The 20,805-nt window shown below is 40.1% G+C and overlaps 2 protein-coding genes across 7 annotated transcripts in view; one reads left to right on the top strand and one right to left on the bottom strand.

Annotated features, from left to right (window-relative positions):
• Positions 1 to 14,580, top strand: part of PRIMPOL (primase and DNA directed polymerase) — a 124,704-nt gene extending 110,124 nt beyond the window's left edge. For 4 of the 5 annotated variants that reach the window (XM_078069838.1, XM_078069842.1, XM_078069837.1 and 1 more), the window contains 7 exons: positions 375 to 537; positions 2,609 to 2,697; positions 4,501 to 4,590; positions 4,668 to 4,776; positions 10,482 to 10,564; positions 10,645 to 10,691; positions 13,737 to 14,580. In XM_078069838.1, the coding sequence (XP_077925964.1) occupies positions 375 to 537; positions 2,609 to 2,697; positions 4,501 to 4,590; positions 4,668 to 4,776; positions 10,482 to 10,564; positions 10,645 to 10,691; positions 13,737 to 13,985 (830 nt within the window). In that variant the 3' untranslated portion in view covers positions 13,986 to 14,580. The remainder of the gene's footprint in view (positions 1 to 374; positions 538 to 2,608; positions 2,698 to 4,500; positions 4,591 to 4,667; positions 4,777 to 10,481; positions 10,565 to 10,644; positions 10,692 to 13,736) is intronic. The other variant, XM_078069840.1, reaches the window with a different exon arrangement.
• A 3,547-nt stretch (positions 14,581 to 18,127) lies between these two features.
• The window catches only part of CENPU (centromere protein U), a 35,099-nt gene continuing 32,421 nt past the window's right edge, over positions 18,128 to 20,805 (bottom strand). For both annotated transcript variants that reach the window (XM_036070621.2, XM_078069829.1), the window contains exons 12-13: positions 20,137 to 20,293; positions 18,128 to 18,343 (exon numbers count right to left, since the gene is read on the bottom strand). In XM_036070621.2, the coding sequence (XP_035926514.1) occupies positions 18,212 to 18,343; positions 20,137 to 20,293 (289 nt within the window). In that variant the 3' untranslated portion in view covers positions 18,128 to 18,211. The remainder of the gene's footprint in view (positions 18,344 to 20,136; positions 20,294 to 20,805) is intronic.

Below are 20,805 nucleotides of genomic sequence, written 5' to 3'. Positions count from 1 at the left end.
ATGAGGTATGAATCCTTTGCTTTCAGGGAGAAGCCCCGGGTTTTGAATTCTCTCCCAATCGTAGGTTTTTGCACTGGGGGTGGGGCTTATGGTGAAATTGTGTCTCAGCCTTTCCCACCTGCTTTGGTGTGGTTTCCGTCTCATTTGGTGAAGGAGTCAATCTGCCGGGTTGTAGGTTTTTTTCAGATGAAATAGTTCCAAATATAGCTATAGATTTGGTGTGTTCACGTGTGGAGGGAGTTCGGGATCTTCGTGCATTGCCACCTTGAACCAGAACCAGTTGTTTCTCTAACAGTGCTCTATATGAAATTAGTATTTGCTGACTGTCACTGAAAACACGCATTCATACTTGTTTTATTAATTTTTGACAATAGGAGTTTATACAAGAAATAGAAACTTTCGGCTGTATAAATCATCGAAGATAGGAAAGCAGGTGGCTTTGGAGATTGCTGAAGACAACAAATTTTTTCCTAAACAGTCCAAGGATATTTCTGAAGAAAACCAGTATTTCCTATCTTCTCTGGTCAGCAACGTCAGGTACACAGTCCCAGAATCAAACCGTGACGTATTCATGAGTGCTCTCTAAACAGTGCTAGGCATTGTATAGTACCACAATGTGAATTGTGTAAATTCGTTCTAACTTAAGAAAATGAAAGTTCTTAAAATTCCAGGTTAACTTTTTTCTTTCATCCATTTGGAAATAGAGTTACTATTAATATCTACTTTTCATGTATGCACATTCATACATATAATTTACATACCTCCTTCATTCAAAGAATATTTTTTGAGTTCATTATTTATGAGGTTATGTCAGTTGTTTTATCCACTTAACATTGTATCACGAATATCTGCCAAGCTAATAACTTGCAACAGTTAGTTGTAATTAAAACTTTTAATGCCTATATAGTTTTCCATTATACTGATAAACTCTAATTTATTGTCAGTTTTGTTGTTGAACACTTAAGTTACCACGCTTTGGTCATTTTTAAAAAGTGTGAAAGACCCCTTTCAACAGAGACGTTTGCCTCCACTGCCCTATATCTGGGCTGGCAAATTTTGTTAGTCCCAATCACGTGTTTAACGATCAGACTAAATTGCCTTGCTACATTAACTTGCTCTACTTCTTTTTCCTTGGCCTTCACTAGATAGAATTCTCAGGAGAAATCCCATAGAAATAAATGTTAATAAAATATTTAAAATACTTCGCTGGAGGGGAAGTTGTGTCCAGATGTCCACTTGGCAGCAGTTACCCAGGAGGGTGGGAAGACGGGTGGTTTTTCTTCATGTTATTTCTGGACTTTGAGTTCTGTCGTAACATTTTGCAGAAGTAACGTCAAAGTCTTCACTTCCTTACCTTTTAAATGGAAATGATATCACCCCCTATCTTGGGGAGTGGTGAAGATTGAGTAGAAACTGTACACATAGGGGCGCCTGGGTGGCTCAGTCAGTTAAGCATCTGCCTTCGGCTCAGGTCATGATCCCAGGGTCCTGGGATCGAGCTCCACATCGGGCTCCCTGCTCAGCAGAGAGCCTGCTTCTCCCTCTCCCGCTCCCCCTGCTTGTGCTCTCTTGCTCTCTCTGTCAAATAAATAAAAATGAAATCTTAAAAAAAAATTTAAAAAAACAAAAAAGGAAAAAAAACTGTACACATAAAATGACAGCCGTGTCTGGCACATGGTATCTGCTCAGTGAAAGTTAGTTGTTAGCAGTAGCAGTTTTGCGATTCTGGAAGCACTGTGGGGATAGTGGAAAAATTGTATGACAGCCACTGTTGACTATTGTTGGCCAAGAGTAGGATCTTACTTTGTCTTGGGTAGGAAAAGCACCACAGCCTGTAAGATGGCCTGAAGTCACCTCCCTGTTATCAAACCCCATTTCCTTTGTAGTTTCAGTATTCATTCCACAGAAGTGGAGAGAGTTCTTCTACTGAATAGGGTTTCCTTAATTTTCTTTTGTTGTGTCCATTTCTTCCTGAAATGAAGGCTGAATTCTTTAGGGTTATGAATACGTCTTTCAGTTTATTTTAATTCATTTTTTCCTTTGCTCTCATCCCTCCTTCCTTCTTCCCCTCCCCCCCATTATTCACACTTTTCAAATCATTGTAACAAAAATTTCACAGGCCCTGTGCATTTGAAGAATAGAATTATATACTTCATTCCATGGCTTCAGCAGTCTGAGTCCTCTGACACTGTAGTTGAAGAAAGTATTTTTTTTTTAAAATATTGTATTTATTTATTTGACAGAGAGAGACACAGCGAGAGAGGGAACACAAGCAGGGGGAGTGGGAGAGGGAGAAGCAGGCTTCCTGCGGAGCAGGGAGCCCGATGCGGGGCTCGATCCCAGGACCCTGAGATCATGACCCGAGCCCAAGGCAGACGCTTAACGACTGAGCCACCCAGGCGCCCCGAAAAAAGTATTTTAAATGATCACCAGACTACTCTTTGGATTGGTGTTTTTGTAGGCAAATGTGACTTAATTGTCCTAGAAGAATTAGCTGTTGAATAAAGGATTTTAATGTGGAACTATGTGAAATTCAGTTTCCTTTCTGTAGCCATCTCCCTTTGATTCTTAGATAACCTTACTTTGTTTCTTTCAATATTTTCTTCAGATTCTCAGATACTTTACGAATTCTGACATGTGACACATCTCAGAATAAACAGAAACGAGTTGAATATTCTAACAGTACCAACACTAAAGGTAATTTTAAGAAAACAATTTCCTATGAAAATTTAAGGATACAAGTCTATTTTACCTTAAAAATCTTAAATCTTCAGGATTCATATCTACTGATCCTTTAAAACAACTTAGTTTCTATTCAAAATGGAAAATGCATGAAGAAAAGATATTTTTTAAAGCTTATTCACTAATTTTCATTATATGGTGATTTTGAGGGGGGAAAAAAAAACCCAGAAGAAAATAGATGGTTTGTAGAAAGAAACCCCTATTCAAAGAAAAAACTAAAAGTTCTCTTCCCCTCGGCCCACAATCACAGATGGGCAGTCACTGTTCGTTTCCACTGAACCCAGCGGAGCTGTCCCTGTATTCTCTCATTCTTTTAATGGCTGCAGAGTTTTTTCAAGAAATGTGTATGTTCTTCATTCTTTTACTGAAAAACATACAGGCTCTTTCTAACATCCCATACATTAACTCTCCAGTCAACATTTTTATACACATGTTTTGGGCCATCATTATTTATAAAAGCAAAAAACGAGAAACAATCTAAATGTACAAGAAAATGGGATTGGTGAAATCCTGTAACATACTTTGTAGCCATTTAATTTAAATTTATAAAGCCAATATAAAATGGAAAATGTCCATTTATGTTAAGAGAAAAAATAGACTCTAAAATTATTTTGGAGGTGTGATCCCAGGTTCATTAAAAACATTTAATGGATAACATTTTCTTAGGTTTATTTTCTTGTGGTTAACAGTTATTTCTAGACGTTGATTTGGACTTTATTTCTCTCATTTCTGCTTCAATGTATTTTCCAAAGTTTCTCCAATTACGTACAATCTTTTGTAAGTGAAATATAGGCTTTATTTTAAGAAAAGTAGACAATTCTGTGTTTAAAAATTAAATGACATTTTAAACAAAATATTGTAAATTATTCCAGGAGATTCTTAGATACAAAATGTAACTGAATTGTCAGAGCCCTACACCTAAGGATCATGGGAGAACACACCTATAGCGAACAAGTGGAGTTTGGTCCTGGCTTCAGTGTGAAGAACTCCTGCCATGGGGAACTGTGGGGCATCTCAGGAAAAGAGTATTAGGAAAGATTTATTATAGGATGCAGGCTTGAGTTAGGTGCTTTTGAGAAGTGTCTAAGGAGGCGTGGATTTGTTTCAAATTGGGTACTGTCAGAGACGATTCTATGATTGAATATCTTCGTAAATTTGATCTAGAAGGAAGGCAGAGGACAGTGGGTGTAAAGCTATAATGGGTAAAGAAGGAGCAGTTACTTATATTGGATAAGATGAGAGGTGTTGGTCATTTTTGCAGTTTGGAGAACGTTCATGTTTTGTCTGCGTTCAGACATGATTACAGAGTGGTCTTGTTTTTGTCACGAGTCATCTTGGCCACAGAGTGGCCTTATCTGATGTTGAAATTCTGTGAGATAATTTCTGAGTAGCAGGAAAGCACCGGGGCTGAAGTGTGAGTGACTGGCCTGCTCTGTAATACCACCAAGGCCTAGCTGCTGGTAGTAGGCTGGCTCCTGGGGATAAGGACTTGCTTTTCTCTTTATCAAAATGAAGAAAGCAGTTGAAATGATTACAGGCGCTTCTTATGAATAGTAGTTCACATTTGACTTAACTGAGAGGTTTGAATTTTCCCTGCTTGCTTGTAAGGCAAGCAAGAACCCATGGCTGCCTAAAAGCCATGGAAACAAAAAAGCTGCAGGGACTCCAAAACCTATAATTGTCCTAAAGAACAGCTTAACATTTAACTCTTCAACTTTGAGCCACTTTAATTATAATTAATTTTTCTCTCTGTTGCAGCAGAAAACATTGAAGGTTATCACTGTTCACCCTACCCTGAAATTGATCATTTCGTTCTCTCTTTGGTGAATAAAAATGGCATTAAAGGAGGTAAAGATAATCTTATTCTTTATTCACTATAATATGACAGAGTTTTAATACCTTTAGAAACATTATTTGCATTTTAGGAATTCGACATTGGAGCTACTTTTTCCCAGAAGAATTACTGGTTTATGATATTTGTAAATACCGCTGGTGCGAAAACATTGGAAGAGCCCACAAGAGCAATAATATCATGTAAGTAATGGTGTTTGCTAACGAGTTCTGGGTATTTAACCAGTATTATTTTAAATGTTTATAATTTTTACAGTTGAATGTAAAAATGATTTTGGTTTTATAATAAATTTAGTTATATCAAATACTGTATTTGGTTTATGTTTTATAATATTAAATTGACTATCTTAATTATCATCTTGCTTTATAGCACATGTCATCTTTATTTGTACTTTATTCAGTAAAACAATCCCTTAGATAGTATAATCTTGAGAAAGACAGACTTGAGCAGGGCTAGGAAGAAATTAGAGGCAATAGGTGAGCGGACAGGGGTGATGAAGTGTCTCCCTCGTCTGTTGCCATTGGTCCTTGACATCTTATGGAGTGTAAATTGAAATTGAGCAGATTTGGCTGAAAAGGAAATTATTCAGTGCTAAGAGTTGGAGTTAGCTTAACATGGTCAAGGCAAAGAATGGTATTGGGATGCCTGGGTCATGATCTCAGGGTCCCGGCATTGAGCCCCACCTCCCTCTCTGCTCAGTGGGGAGTCTGCTTCTCCCTCTGTGTTCCCCCCCAAATAAATAAATAAAATCTTAAAAACAAAAGACAAAGAATGGTATTGAAGGGAACCAATATTTATTGAATGCTTGCTGTATACCCCAGGCCCTGTTTTAAGAGTTTTCTTTAAAATCCCCCTGGCAAAAGGAGAGGAAGTGAAGGATGAAATAGAATTTTAGATAATACAAGGATATGGTGACAATAGGAATAAGACAGAAACCCAGTAGTTATCAGTTATGATATGGGAAATTTTGCTCTGTTTCATATATATGTTTTATATTTAATATCAAAGCTGAGACTTCTGTATGTCAATTGTTTAGAGCATGTGTGCCAGACATGAGAAAAGATCCTGAAGCTTTTGCTAGAAAGCTGGAAACATCTTGGGTAGCACCATTTAATGCTATACTTCTATATGTAGATTAGCTCAGTTTAAAAAAAAAAAAAATCAAAAAACTATATGCTCAATACACAAAAGCTATCACATAGAATAACACAAAGCAAAAGCTCCCCCAGAGGCCCAGAACCAGTGATCACTATGGTTATGATTTTGGTATATCTTTCTAGTCTTTTACTCTCTGCCTATAAGTTTACCAGAAAATCATTATCATAAGATGATCATCTGTTAACTTTTTGAGATTCTCAGGTTACTACATATTTCTTCCTGAAAAATTACCTGCTTCTATTATGTATCCATAATCTCTTCTTTTTCTTAACTATGAAATCACCATATGTATAAAAGCATGTATTATAATGTGTAGGTACACTTCAAAGACTAACACTAAAATGATCACTTGTCCTATCTGCCACCCACCTTCAGAAGCAGAACTTGACCAAACCTCAGAAGCACTTTGTGGGACCAACCCCAGTTTCTTCCTTTCCTCTGACCATCTGAGATAATAGTACCTGTTATCCTGGGTTTTGTGTTAATCTTCCCCTTGCTTTAAATGTTTTTTTTCCCCATATATATTTATATTTCCAAACAATACATGTTTTTGAATCTTGTGTCAATTGCATCCTTTGAATTGCTTTTTGGTCAACATTGAATTTGTGAGGTTCATCCATATTGCAACATGTAGTTGCTTATTCTTTTTTTCACTATTGTATAGTACACCATTATATAAATATAAACGTGCCAGTCTGTTTTCCTCCTGTGCACATTTGGCTTGCTAGTATGAACAGTGAAGCTACAGATACTTTGGTACATCTTGCCTGTGGCACATATGCGAGAGTTTCTCAGAGTATATGCCTGAAAGCAGGATTGCTCTGTCATCGAATATGCACATACTTCATTTTACTAGGTAATAAGTTATTTTCCCAAATGGTCAGCTAATGTATACTCCCACCAGCAGTGTTTTCAGATTTTCTACTGTCCCATATTCTCACCAACACTTGGTGTGTTAAAAACCTCTGTTTAGGGGCGCCTGGGTGGCTCAGTCGGTTGGGCGGCTGCCCTCGGCTCAGGTCATGATCCCAGGGTCCTGGGATCGAGCCCTGCATCGGGCTCCCTGCTCAGCAGAGAGCCTGCTTCTCCCTTTCCCTCTGCCTGCCACTCTGCCTACTTGTGCTCTCTATCTGTCAAATAAATAAATTAAAAAAAACAAAAAACAAAAAAAAACCCTCTGGCTGATCTGGTGATATAAGATGATACTGTGGTTTTTCATCTGAATTTACCTGATCACTAATGAGTATGAGGTTGGATGATCAAACCACACTCACACAAAACAGAGATCTTACCCAATGTCGGGGTTTACGAATACTTTTTAAAGATTCAAGGAATCCAAAGGCACAGGTGAAGCCGACCGAGGCCCACAACGCCTGGCTCAGCTCGCCAGGTCCGTCCTGCACTGGAGGCTCTCTGTGACTCCGGTCGAAAGCCGAGGCAGAAGTGAGCGGTCACCGTACACGGGGGATGCTGAGGTCATGAAACGTGTGTTGTACAGCTCTGTAGTTACATAGCATGTGTGACATTCCCAGGGAACTGTGCCTCCTAAATCCACAGAGTAGGTTTATTTACAAATACACAGAAATCAGAAACATCCTGCAGAGAGCCTTCTGTAGGCAGGGACCCTCCACCTAGCGCGCAGGCCCACAGGGTCCCAGCCTTCTCCACTCTTGGTGCCCTTTGGATCTTAGCAGCTTTTACACATTTCTCCCAGGCCAACAGAGATACCTAACAGTTCAGTTTATTAATTTCAAACAGTAAGTAATCACGATCTAACAATTGAGTAGCTATTTGAAAAAACAGTATTCATCAAAGAAAAATTTTTAATTGAGATAGAGTTGACAGTATTACTTTTAGCTGTACACATAGTGATTTGATATAGGTACACACTGCAAAGTGAGCTCCACAGTCAGTCTAGTTAACATCTGACACCAGGTAGTTATAATTTGTTTTTCCTTTCTTTCTTTTTTTTTTTTTTGAGATTTTATTTATTTGACACAGAGAGACACAGCGAGAGAGGGAACACAAGCAGGGGGAGCGGGAGAGGGAGAAGCAGGCTTCCCGCGGAGCAGGGAGCCCGATGCGGGGCTCGATCCCCGGACCCTGGGACCATGACCTGAGCCAAAGGCAAAGGCTTAACCAACTGAGCCACCCAGGCGTCCTATAATTGTTTTTTCTTGTGATGAGAACTTTTAAGAATGTCTCTATTAGCAACTTTTTTTTTTTTTTAAGATTTTATTTATTTATTTGACAGAGAGAGAGTGCACACAGCAGAGGGAGTGGCAGAGGGAGAGGGAGAAGCAGGCTCCCCACTGAGCAGGGCTCTATCCCAGGACCCTGAGATCATGACCTGAGCCAAAGGCAGACGCTTAACCGACTGAGCCACCGAGGCGCCCCTCTATTAGAAACTTTCAAATATGCAGTACAGTACTATTAGCTATATAGATAGTCACCGTGCTGTACATCACATCCCCATGACTTACTTATAACTGAAGGTTTATACCTTTGAACTCATTCTTAAATAAAAATACATATTAATGGGGTGTGTGTCCTTCTGAGCATTGCATAATCTCTTAAACCTTGGAATTAGATTGAATGCTGCCACCCCACAGTTATCTCTTACTCCACATTGGTGGTTATGGTCCTTGTTTGTTTGATTGTTTTTTTAAAGTCCCATGAGTTGTTTTTTGGTTTTTTCTAAGATTTTATTTTTATTTGAGAGAGAGCGTGAATAAGCGGGGGGTGGGGAGGAGGCAGAGGGAGAAGCAGACTCCCCTCTGAGCAGGCAGCCTGACGCGGGGCTTGATCCCAGGACCCTGGGATCATGACCTGAGCTGAAGACAGACCCTCAACCAACCGAGCCCCACCCAGGCATCCCGATTATGGTCCTTGTCATCACAGTCACCACCAAAAACCTCAGCTCTGCAAAGATAGGCCACCACTGAAAGGAATGAAGCCTGTTACAATACCGAAGCTGTGAACTGTAAACAAGTATTACGTGGGGCGCCTGGCAGACGTCAGCTATCACTGTGTTGCCCTAGGAGGATGTAAATATTCTTCATGGCCTGGGGACAGGCTGGTGTACAGTTTGGGAACGGCAGCATTCGGGTGTTTATGAGGATGGTTCAGGTTTTCTGTAACTTTTTAGATTTGCTTAGTTTGGTATCTTTTCATCTAGTACTTTCGCTATTTTACCAAAATTTTTAATGTTATCGGCAGAAATTTTTCCTAATATTCTTAAATTTTTAGTATATTGTGATTTGTCATTACATCTGCACTTAATTTCTAATAACATTTGTTTCTTTACCTTATTTATTTTTGATCAGTCTTGCAAGAATTGTATTAGTTTTCACATTTTGGCCTTGTTGGTTCTTTTAAATTTTTGCTTTTTATTACTTCCTGCCTTTTATTTTATTAGGGTTTATTCTGTTGTTCATTTCCCAAGTTAGTTACTTATTGGTCTTTAGCCATTCTTTGTAAATAAGCTTTTAGGATTCTAAATTTCTCTCCAAAGATCATTTTAGTGCTGTTTCACATATTTTAATATGTATTTTCAATTCCATTTGGTTCCAAACATTTTCTAATTTCCATCATGATTTTTCTTTGAGTAATTGGTTATTTAGAAATTTTTTAATTTCCAAGTTATGGGTTTCTATTAGCTATTTTTCTGTTACTTCTTTTTTCTTTTAAAGATGTTATTTATTTGAGAGAAAGAGCGAGCACATGAGGGAGTGGCGGGGGGTCGGGGAGGAGCAGAGGGAGAGGGACAAGCAAACTCTGGGAAGCGGAGCCCAATGCGGGGTTTGATCCCAGGACCCTGAGATCATGATCCGAACCAATACCAAGAGTCCAATACTTAACCGACTGAGCCACCCAGGTGGCCCTCTGTTACTTATTTCTAAATAATTTGCTTTGTGGTCAGAGATGTGTGAATACTTTTAAATTTAATGAGATTGACATGGTACCTAGCACAGTCAGTTTTTATAGTTGTTTTTTATGTGTGATTGTAAAGAACTATTTCTAATGATCTGAGGCCGTGTTCATATATGCCTATTATAGCAAACTTGTTAATTGCTTTTAATTTTATTAAAAAATGCTTTTTAGGTCATTCAAATTTTCTGTACCCTTACTGAATTTTTTGTGATTATTTGTATCAATTACTAAAAGAATGTTTTTTTGTTTTTGTTTTAAAGATTTTTTTATTTATTTGAGAGAGAGCATGAGAGGGAGGAGGGTCAGAGGGAGAAGCAGACTCCCTACTGAGCAGGGAGCCCGATGCAGGACTTGATCCCGGGACTCCAGGATCATGACCTGAGCCGAAGGCAGTCGCTTAACCAACTGAGCCACCCAGGCGCCCTAAAAGAATGTTTTTTAAAATCTTGATTTATGGTAGACGATTCATTTATCCTTGGAGCCCTGTCAGTTTTGCTCACCCATTTTGAAGCTCTCTCACTTGGTGGGGACAGGTCGGTAATTAGGTTTTCTTGGGAGGAACTTTTGTCAATGTGTATTTTTTTTGCCCTAAAGTCCATTTGGGGTGCTATTTTCACAACCAGAGTTTTCTTTGGGTTGGTGTATTATTTATTTCCATATTATTTACTTCTTACCTTGTCTCCATCTTGAAGTCTTAGGCACATCTCTGGTAAGCAGCGTGTAGATGAATTTTGTTTTCCATCCAGTCTGGGGATTAAGTACTAAATTTTTCCTTTTTTTTTTTTTCAATGTAAAGGATTTTGGTTGATCTGAAAAATGAAGTGTGGTATCAGAAATGTCATGATCCTGTATGTAAAGCAGAAAACTTCAAGTCAGACTGTGAGTGTTTAAGTTCTACATGTATGCCAAGTGAAAAGTGGGTATCTACGTAAAAGAGTAAAACTGTTTTTCTTGTTCAGGTTTTCCATTACCTGCTGAAGTCAGTCTCCTGTTTCTTTTCAAAGAGGTGAGTGCAGTTTGAGTTTCTCTCTCATTCCTAATCCGGTCTCAGTACGACAGTGTAATTGAGCTATGCGCCGCGTCCGGACGTGTGCAGAGTCTGTGAGCACACTCCTCAACGCGTTGTCACTTAGGAGTGTGCCGCGGTGACCCTGCCAATGTCCGCACACATCTGCTCGTGCGCGCCCGCACGCGCTCACCTGCTGCGCACAAAATTGTGGACGCGCCTGTTTGACCACGCCCAGCCAGGGGGCAAGTCTCTCACTTTTGGCTTTACAAAGAATGCCAAAATACTCATCTTTGTGTTTCTTTCAACAGCTCTATCTGTAGGTAGAATTGCTAGAAGTAGAATTATGTCAAAGGGTGTGTGCATTTTCAATTTTGGTAGATATTACCAGATGGCCAAATTGACCTTGTCACCTTAAAAACTTTTATTTACCCAAATCATTCACATTCGATGTGAGAAAAAATTAGAAAATACGTGAAAAACCAAAGGGGATAAACTCCTCCTCAGCTAGAAATTGACCACTCAGGGATAACTGATGTGTTTTGGCATATATCTTCCAGAATTTCCGTTGATGTGTGCTCACGTATGTATTTTCAAAGTCACAGTATGCATCCTACTTTATAGGCTTTTTTTCCTAGTTTGTTTTCACGAGTACGTATTACCAGTTGGTATCCATAAAAATGGTAGGAAATTAGGCTTCACGAATTTATTTATTTAAATTTTTTTAATTTATTTGACAGAGAGAGACACAGCGAGAGAGGGAACACAAGCAGGGGGAGTGGGAGAGGGAGAAGCAGGCTTTCCGCTGAGCAGGGAGCCCGATGGTGGGGCTCGATCCCAGGACCCTGGGACCATGACCTGAGCTGAAGGCAGATGCTTAACGACTGAGCCACCCAGGCACCCCCTAGACTTCACAATATAAGATAGTACCGGTTTACCCTACATTTTTGCCAACATTATTTTTACCTTTTAGTGTTTACCACCTTATTTGGCCAAAAGTGGTATTTTAGCCATTTTAGTTTACATTTCCTAATGTATTGAGGAAATGGAACTTCTTTCAGATTTCCTGTTTGTATTTCTATTATCGATTGTCGGTAACTGTCCTCTATCCACTTTTCTCTGAGGTCTTATTGATAATTCATGAGAACTTTTTATTAACTCTTTGATCATGTTATTTTCTAGACTGAACATTTTAGTGTTCTTTTTTCCCACATCTATCAGCCTTTTCCTTTCTAGTGTTCTGGTTAGAATAAAAGTTACCTGCTATAGGCTGATTAAGTGCTCAGTTTACATTCTAGATAATGGTCTGCTGCCTATTCGATTTGACTAAAAAATATCTCTGGAAAAAATTCATACATCTAAGATAGACATGGTAGGAACTAGACCAACATAGCTGATAGCCAGATTCCCTGGTAAACTATTAGGTTAAAAAGTGTTCTTGAAATAACCAAGAGAAAATTAAATTTGTAAAAATAAACTTTGCCTCTAAGAGGAGGAGGTATATGTCATCCTTGTATGTTTGGAGTCTTATTTTGAAGCATGTTTGTGGTTTCAGTGGATTTTTAAAAATTACTTTTCCTGCTAATCCAGTAATACCTCAAAAATGCCAAGTTGAAAGTAGTTTTGCTACATAGTATTACCACTGTTTGGACAGAACTTTTTTTTATTATTTAAAATAGAAAATTGATAAAAGATGGAACAGCTTCATGAATACCCATGTACTTGTCACATCGTTTTAACAGTGTATATTTTGTCATTTCTGCTTCCCCTCGCTTTTTTGCTTTTAGTATTTTAAAATGAATTACCAATCAGTGTTAGTTACCTGGCTTTCTGTTGCATTAATCATCATTGTTTTTTAAACATTTCTATTTTTTTTTTCTTCCCTATAGCAGTGTTGCCCAAGGACAGTGGGCTCTCCCTTCACCTAGATTTGCCATCGTTAACATGTTACTTGGCCACATTTGTTTTCCCCCTCTGCTGTTCGGTCGGGCGCACACTGTTATTTTGGGTGACTTTTTGTCTTAGTCCATTCAGGCTGCTATAACACAATACTATAGACTGGATGGCGTAAACACCACAGAAGTTTCTTTCTCATAGTTCTGGAGGCTGGAAGTCTGAGCTCGGGGCACTGGCCGATTTGGTGTCTGGTCAGCTCTCTGGGTCATAGCTATCTCCTCGCTGGACCCTCCATGGGATGAAGGAGCTCTCTGGGGGCCCTTTTATAAGGTTACTAAATCCCAGTCATGAGGGCTGCACCCTCAAGACCTACTCACCCCCCAAAGGCCTCCCTCCTAGTACCATGACATTGGGGGTTAGGATTTCAACTTAGGAATTTGGGGTAACACATTCAGTCCATAACAAATTTCATGAGAGGAATTTGCAGCCATCAGAATCCTACATCTCTTCATATTTAAGCATGTAGCTAGAGAGATTTAGGTTAAGGATATTCTTAAGTGAGTATGGTAAAATTTTTAGATTCAGGAAATTTAATGTTGATACAATACTGTTATCTAATACACAAATCCATACTCCTATCTTGACAATTGTCTCAACTGTTTTTAACAGTTTTTTAAATTCATGTTAATTCTTAAAATACTTCATAAGTAGGAAAATCAGTCTTTTAAGATAGCAGATAGGTTTTCCAGTTTGCCTTCAGCTGGACTATCTGCTTTTTAAAAAAGTCAGTCTACCATCTCTCTAGCCCCATCTGTGTATATGGAAAAGAATGTACCAGAGGAACGGGACGGGGGGGAGGAGGGGGAACGGACTTCCAAATTTAGAGTTTCGAGTGTCTGAGCTACAGTGGCAGTGACATTTGAATTAATAAACTCATTCCCATGGCGACTGTATTGGAGAGAGTATCATCCAGAATATTTATTTTAGTGTCTGCTCAAGACCTGGTCTTATACCTAATACTTTAGTTTAACCCAGACTGACGGTAGAGTGAGAGCATCACATAGTCTCCTTGACTGACCTGTATTCTCTCCCTTTCCCGCTCCCCCCCCCCCCCCCCCCCCCCCGCCGCCTTCCCCTTTCAAACGAAAGGAAGAAGAGTTCACAGCAGCTGAAACAATGAACAGTGACACCAAGAGTCCTCATAAGCCACCGTCGGGTCTGTTGTCAGAAGGTGCCGTTTCCGACGCCGACTGGGACAATGGCCTTGATGAGACTGACTTTGTGGAAGCTACTGAAGATGCTGAACTAGCTGCAGCTGCGGAGTGTGGTCTGCTCGGTTACTATGGCGGAGACGGTGAAATTCCCGATGAACTAATCATGCAGGTCTTGCAAGAGTAGCTCTTACGGAACCGGCTGTGCTTTGGCCTGAAGACAGTTTAGTAACCTGAACATACTAAGTTATAGTAACTTGTTATTAAACCTGTTTATAAAAACCAAGTTTGATCACTTTGCTTCTCAATTCCTGTTTTTTACTGAAGTAAGCCAGTTTTATTGAAAATTAGCTTAGAAATCTTATTGATTGACCAGAGTTGGTCTGTGTTCATATCAGCTTAATTCTGCATGTCTGGTGATAGGTTAAAACTCTTAATCTTATTTAAAAAATTTTTAACTGAAGTATAATTGACATACAGTGTCCTATTCAGGTGTATATCCTTCTGATTCGCTATCTTTATATGTTACAAAATGATCCCCATGATAGGTCTAGTTACCGCCTGTCATCACACAAAGTTATTACATATTACTGTATATTCCCTATACTGTATATTACATCCTCATGACTTATTTTATAACTGGAAGTTTGTACCTCTCAGTCATCTTCACCTGTTTCACCCCCCCAATTCCTCCTCCTTCTGGCAACCAGCAATTTCTTGTATCCAGGAGTCTGTTTCTGTTTGGTTTTATAGATTCCGCATATAAATGTAGTCATATGGAATTTGTCTTTGACTTATTTCACTCAGCATAATATATTCTAGTTCAGTCCATGTGGTTACAAATGCCAGGTTTTTATTCTTTTTTATGGCTGAGTAATATTCCTATGTGTTTGTATATACTTCTCATTTTCTTTATTCATCTATCAGTGGACACTTAGGTTGCTTCCATATCTTGGCTGCTTCAAGAAACAATAATGCTTCAACAAACATAAGTATGATACATTCCTTTGAACTACTGTTTTCATTTTCTTCAGATAAATACCCGGAAGAAGTGGGATTACTGGACTGTATGGTATTTCTAAGTTTTTGAGGAACCTCCATACTGTTTTCCCCAGTGGCTGCACCAACTTACATTCCCACCAACAGTGCACAAGGGTTCCCTTTTCTCTATAGCCTCACCAACACTTATTTCTTACCTTTTTGATAATAGCAATCTGATGGGTGCGAGGTGTGATACTCACTTTTGTTTTTGTTTTTTAAAAATTTTATTTATTTGAGAGGGAGAGCACGCACATGAGCTGGGTGGAGGCGCAGAAGGAGAGGGAGAAGGAGACTCCCAACTGAGCAGGGAGCCCGATGCGGGGCTCTATCCCGGGACCCTGGGATCATGACCTGAGCTGAAGGCAGATGCTTAACCGACTGAGCCACCCAGGCGCCCCTTCATTATGGTTTTGATTTGTGGTATCGAGCCGTCTTTCACATGTCTGTTTATGTGTTTATCTTTTTTGGAAAAATGTCTGTTCAAGTTCTCTGCCCATTTAAACATTTTTTTTATATTGTGTAAGTTCTTTATATATTTTTTATATTAACCTCTTACAGAATGTATGATTTACAGATATCTTTTCCCTTTCTGTAGGTTGCCTTTTCATTTTGTTGTTCCCTTTGCTTTGCAGAAGCTTTTGAGTTTGATATAATCCCATTTGTTTATTTCAGCCTTTATTGCCCTTGCTAGAGAGACTGGTCCTCTGGAAAAAACAACAAAAACAACATAGATCTAGAGAAGGAGGGGGTGTAAGGGCTGAGGGAGAGGGAGAGAGAGAATCTTAAGCAGGCCCCATGCCCAGCACAGCGTCAACATGGGGCTCGCTCTCACAACCCTGTAATTTTCTTTGTGATGTCTTTGTCTGGTTTTGGTTATCAGTTATGCTGACCTTGTAAAATGAATATGGAAGCATTCCTTCCTCTTCAATTTTTTGGAATAATTTGAGAAGAATAGGTACTACCTCTTCTTTAAATGTTTGGTAGAATTTACCTGTGAAATCACCTGGTCTTGGGCTTTTGTTTTTTGGGAGTTGTTAATTAAATGACTGATTCTGTTTCATTACTTGTAATTGGTCTATTCAGATTTTCTATTTCTTAGTGAGTCTTAGAAGGTTGTGTATTGTTAGGAATTTATCCATTTCTTCTAGGTTGTCCATTTTGTTGGTGTATGATTGTTCTTAGTAATCTCATGATTATTTGAATTTCTATGGTGTCAGCTTAGAAGCTGACTTTATTGGTGCCCTTCTCTCTCTTTCTTAACGAGTCTGGCTAGTTTTATCAATTTTATCTTTTCAAAGAACCGGCTTTTAGTTTCACTGATCTTTTCTATTCTTTTTTTTATTCTCCATTTATTTCCCCTGTGATGTGTATTATTTCCTTCCTTCTCCTAACTTTGGGCTTTGTTCGATCTTCTTTTTCTAGCTCCTTTAGGTATAAAGATTGCTTATTTGGGACTTCTCTTGCTTCTGGAGGTAAGCCCTTGGCACTGTGAACTTCCGTCTGAGAGCGGCTGTTGCCGTGCCCCCTAGGTCCTGGAAAGTCGTTTCCATTTTCTCTGCCCCACGGTAATTTTCAGTTTCCTCTTCGATTTCTTCATTGATCCCCTGGTGGTTCAGGAGCAGGTTACTTCCTCTCCACATTTGTATTTTTCCAGTTTGCCTGAATTTGAGACAGGTGATCTTTCTTGGAGAGACTCCGTGTGCCCTTTAAATGAATGTGTACTCTATGGTTTTGGGATGGAATGTTCTGTATGTCAAGTCCCTCCGGTTTAATGTGTCATTTAAGGCCGAGGTTTCCTTATTGATTTTCTGTCTGGATGACACTGATTTAGTGGGAGTTTAATATTAAAGTCCCATATTACTATTGTTAATTTCTTCCTTTATGTCTGTTACCTGCTTTGTGTTTAGGTGTTCCTGTGTTGGGTACATAGATGTTTACTAATGATGTTCTGTCCTCTTCTTGTATTTACCCCTGATCATAATGTAATGTCCTTCTCCGTCCTTTGTTACAGTCTTTGTTTTAAAGTCTATTTGGTCTGAGTATTGCTACACTAGCTTTTTTTTCCATTCCATTTGCATGGAATATCTTTTTCCATTCCTTCGCTCTCAGTCTGTGTTTAGGTCTGCAGCGTGTTTCTTGTAGGCAGCGTATAGATGGGTCAGTTTTTAAATCCATTTAGCTACACTTTGTCTTATGATTGGAGCATATCAAAATGCCATTTTGTTAACCATTTTCTGGTTGCTTTTGTTGTTCTCTGTCCCTTTTTTCTCTTGGCCCCTTCCCTGTGGTTTGATGGTTTTCTTTAGTGTTTGGGTTCCTTTCACGTTATTTTGCCTATTTTAGGGTTTTGGTTATCATGAGGTTCATATATGTTGACCTGTATATAAGAGTCCATTTTAAAATGATAGTCACTTCTAGTCCTTGGTGGGATAGCTGGGGCTAGCCGGGGCCCAGGCAGTCCCAGGGTCCTCTGTGCCAGGGGAGGGGGGCACAGACGCTGCAGTGGGCACGGGCCAGAGGGTCCTGGTGTCCTCTGCACTAGCACTGCCCTGGGACTGGCTGCAGCTGGGCTGTACACAGTGTGGGGGGTCCCGGCACACCGGGCCGGGGGTGTCCCGGGGGTTGGCTGGGGGGGGGGGGGGTCCCGGTGCACACGGCCCTGCAGCTGCCAGCCCCAGAGGAGAGGTCCGAGGGCCCGGAGCCTGCTCCAGTCAGGCTCCCAGGCAGAGGGGGACAGTAAGTAATGGTGCCCCTCAGCCCCCTCAGCCCCACACAGTTCTAGCAGTTTCCCAACAGCCTGGAGGATGTTCTGAGGTTAGTAAATGGGTTTCCTTCATTTACAAGTCTCTTTGTCCTTCAAACTGATGTTTTGTTTTTGGGGTTTTTTTTGCTGTGCCCCCCCAGTGCTAGTTCTCCCACGGGCCATCGCATCAGGGCTGGGGTTCCCACCGTCACCCCGTGTCCATCTCTTACCCTCTCCCTCCACGGGGCCCCCCTGGCGTCGGCACAGCAGCGGCTCCCCCAGGCCTCGGGTGTTGTTCAGGAGGAACTGCTCCGCGGGTAGCTGGAGATGCGGTGGGTCCAGGGTCCTTCTGCCCCATCTCAGAACTCCGGATGTGTGACAGGTTAGAACTCTTAGTGGTCAGCGGCTGACTGGCTAGTGTCTGGATCTGGCCTCTCAAGCCACTTACACACTCCAACTCGCCACTTAACGTGGTCATTCAAACCAAATGACTATGAACCAAGTAATAAATTTTGGTGACAAGCCAACCTGAACAAGCAGACAAGTTTAACTTCTCCAAGAATTTTTATTTACAAAAGTATAGTATCAGAAGACAACAGGCAAGAGCAGGGGGACTAGTCTTTATACAGTCACATTTCAGTAGACTGGTCTTTCTGGTCAAGGAGCTTCTCTAATTGACGGTTGATATTTTGTAGGTGGTTTTCAGCTCCCAGAAGGGTTCTCGCTCTGAGTAACAGAGCTGGAAGGCTGGATGAATCATACTGTTGAAGGAAAATTATATTTAGATTAACACGCATAAAAAAACTTTTATAGCCCTATCTGTTATACAGCTCAATGCTAAGTAGAGCGTTTCATTAACTTTCAGTTTTTAAATTAGGATCATTTTTTTAAAAATTGATTTAATCCTTCTCCTTAGGGCATAATTAATTAATAAGGAAGGTTACAAGGGAACTGCTCTAGAAAGCTTATGCTGATCTCCTCCCAGAAGACCAGTTGGTTCCAAGAACAGTGGCATCTAAATTATTTAAAACAAAATTATTCCTTGTACAGATCGAGGCTTGGTTTGGGCAAGCCTGCTGATCTCATGCCTATTTTAAACCCAGAAAACGGTAAGGCAGATTAACTTTTACTGGAAGAACTAATGGAAGGAGAATACCAGGCCCATAAAAGTTCATGAGGGAAAAAGTCATCTAGAAAAATTTATGGGGAAGACTGAAGACAAAATTAGAATACAAACCCAACATAAAAAAGAAATCAAAACCCAACTCATGATTTTGAAATAACAAAGCCAAGCTTCATGTTGTAAACTGTATCTAAGGATGAGGGACTATATTCCCCTTACAGAATTTGCTCATACTTAGGATAACCATTTAATTTCATTTTTTAAGGTATTTTCCTTAGTAATGAAAAGAGCAGCTTTGCGTAGAAAAGCTATGCAACTATGACTACCACCCACATAATCAATTCTTTCTAGACTCTACCCTACCCTATTACTATGGACTTCAGTCAAACAGGTATTAGGAAGCCTACTGTATTCAAGCTGCCATGGGACACTCGCTCTCAGGGAGGCGTGAGGGGTAGGACTAACATTTGGGGTTAGAGTTCTGGTTTAGGAAAGAAGACAGATACCCAAATACCTACTTTCCACAAAGGCAGACAGACACTACAACAGAGCACAGAAGACCTATGGGCATGCGAAGGACACGTTAGTAAGAGTAGTGTATTCCGAGCAAAGTCGAGTCCCCAAGTCTCTGTTTTCACCAAAGTTATGTTCAAATTCAAGAACTGCTAGAATCATCTCCAAGTGAGTAACCGAATCCCCAACTCCAAGCAAGCTTTAGACTAGTTGGGTCCTGTCACAGAAAACATTAATCTAAAAGCATTCTATTTTCAGATCTAATATACAAACAAACTGAAGACTTTTAAATCAGTGTAAAAAAAACCTTAGAAGTGAAGAATACAAGTATGATCATAGGATATACGTATTTACATTTTATATAAAATTATTGGGGTTTTTTTTTTTCCCTGTAACTTAAATTTCTTACTGATCTGAGCTGGTTATCGTAACAAGAGCCTTGTCTGCAGCAGAAATCTGGAGGCAACAAGTTTTATTGGAACAGTAATATACCACGCCTTTCCCTACTCTATGTCCCTTTTCATGTTTCCCAATTAGACCTACCATGCATAGGGGATAATGGCCTGTTTTCAGATAAAAAAAGCTACTGTGAACACGGGCAGAACAAAGAACAGGTCCGTGTGGCCTGACAGTGATGACGATTCTCATGAAGCAAAGCACAGTTGTTCGAGCACGCTCTTGTTCAGTCATTTCTCTTTAATAAAATCAGCGTTTCTAGATTGTTCTCTATTCCTCTAGCCTGAAGTAGCTAAAGAGGTGATGGGAGAACACATTTTCATGGATTCACAGTGACGCTGTTTGGGTAGACTGTCATGTTGCACCCCCCCCTTCTCTCTCCCCCAGGCTTCTCCAGGAGTTCTGCACCATGTAGATGCCCTCATCTTCTGAATCACAGTGAAAAATAAAAACTGAAGTTACCGTTTCCTTTACATGAGGTTCTTTCTCTCGAATATATGAATAATCTTGATGAAGCTGTTTTAGGTTCGATAAGAAACACGCTGCTTTCCTCAGGGAAGATTTTCTCTCCTTAAGTTCGTCATGTTTTATTTGTAGTTGTTTCAGCTGCGGTTCTAACCTGCAACAACAACACAGTTTCCCCCAAATGAATGCCTACAGTCAAGTGTAACAGCCTAGGGGGCAAGAGGCTGAGTGCGTAGGTCCACTGAGGCAGGACAATGCAAGGCAGGGGGGCTAGGTCTTTAAAGAACCTTCGGTTCTGAAATTGTGGATGTGTGACAGGATCTAAATTTCAATTTAAAATATAGACAAACTCTGAGATACAATACATAATGAGAAATCAGAAATGAAACCCACAGAAGATGATGTCTTGAACAAGCCCACAAGCCATCCAGGCATTTTGAGGGAACCGCGGTTAACTTCTCCCAGCCTCGGGCAGGAGCTCAGGCCCGGTAGGGCAACAACGAAACGTGGACCGAACGCCTTCCCTCTGCCCATTTTCCAAGGTCCAATAAAACCAGTGGAAAACTTATCAGAGTGACTGAATGAAAACCGCACGGGTAGACTACTTTCTCTCTCAGGGGCTTAGGTTCTCATCTATAAGATAAAAAGGGACATGTGGAATTTTAT

This window comes from Halichoerus grypus, chromosome 3, assembly GCF_964656455.1.
Source record: "Halichoerus grypus chromosome 3, mHalGry1.hap1.1, whole genome shotgun sequence".
NCBI classification, from domain to species: Eukaryota; Metazoa; Chordata; class Mammalia; order Carnivora; family Phocidae; genus Halichoerus; species Halichoerus grypus.
Note: the sequence above shows the minus strand (reverse complement) of the source record. Positions and strands in the feature narration are given on the sequence as shown.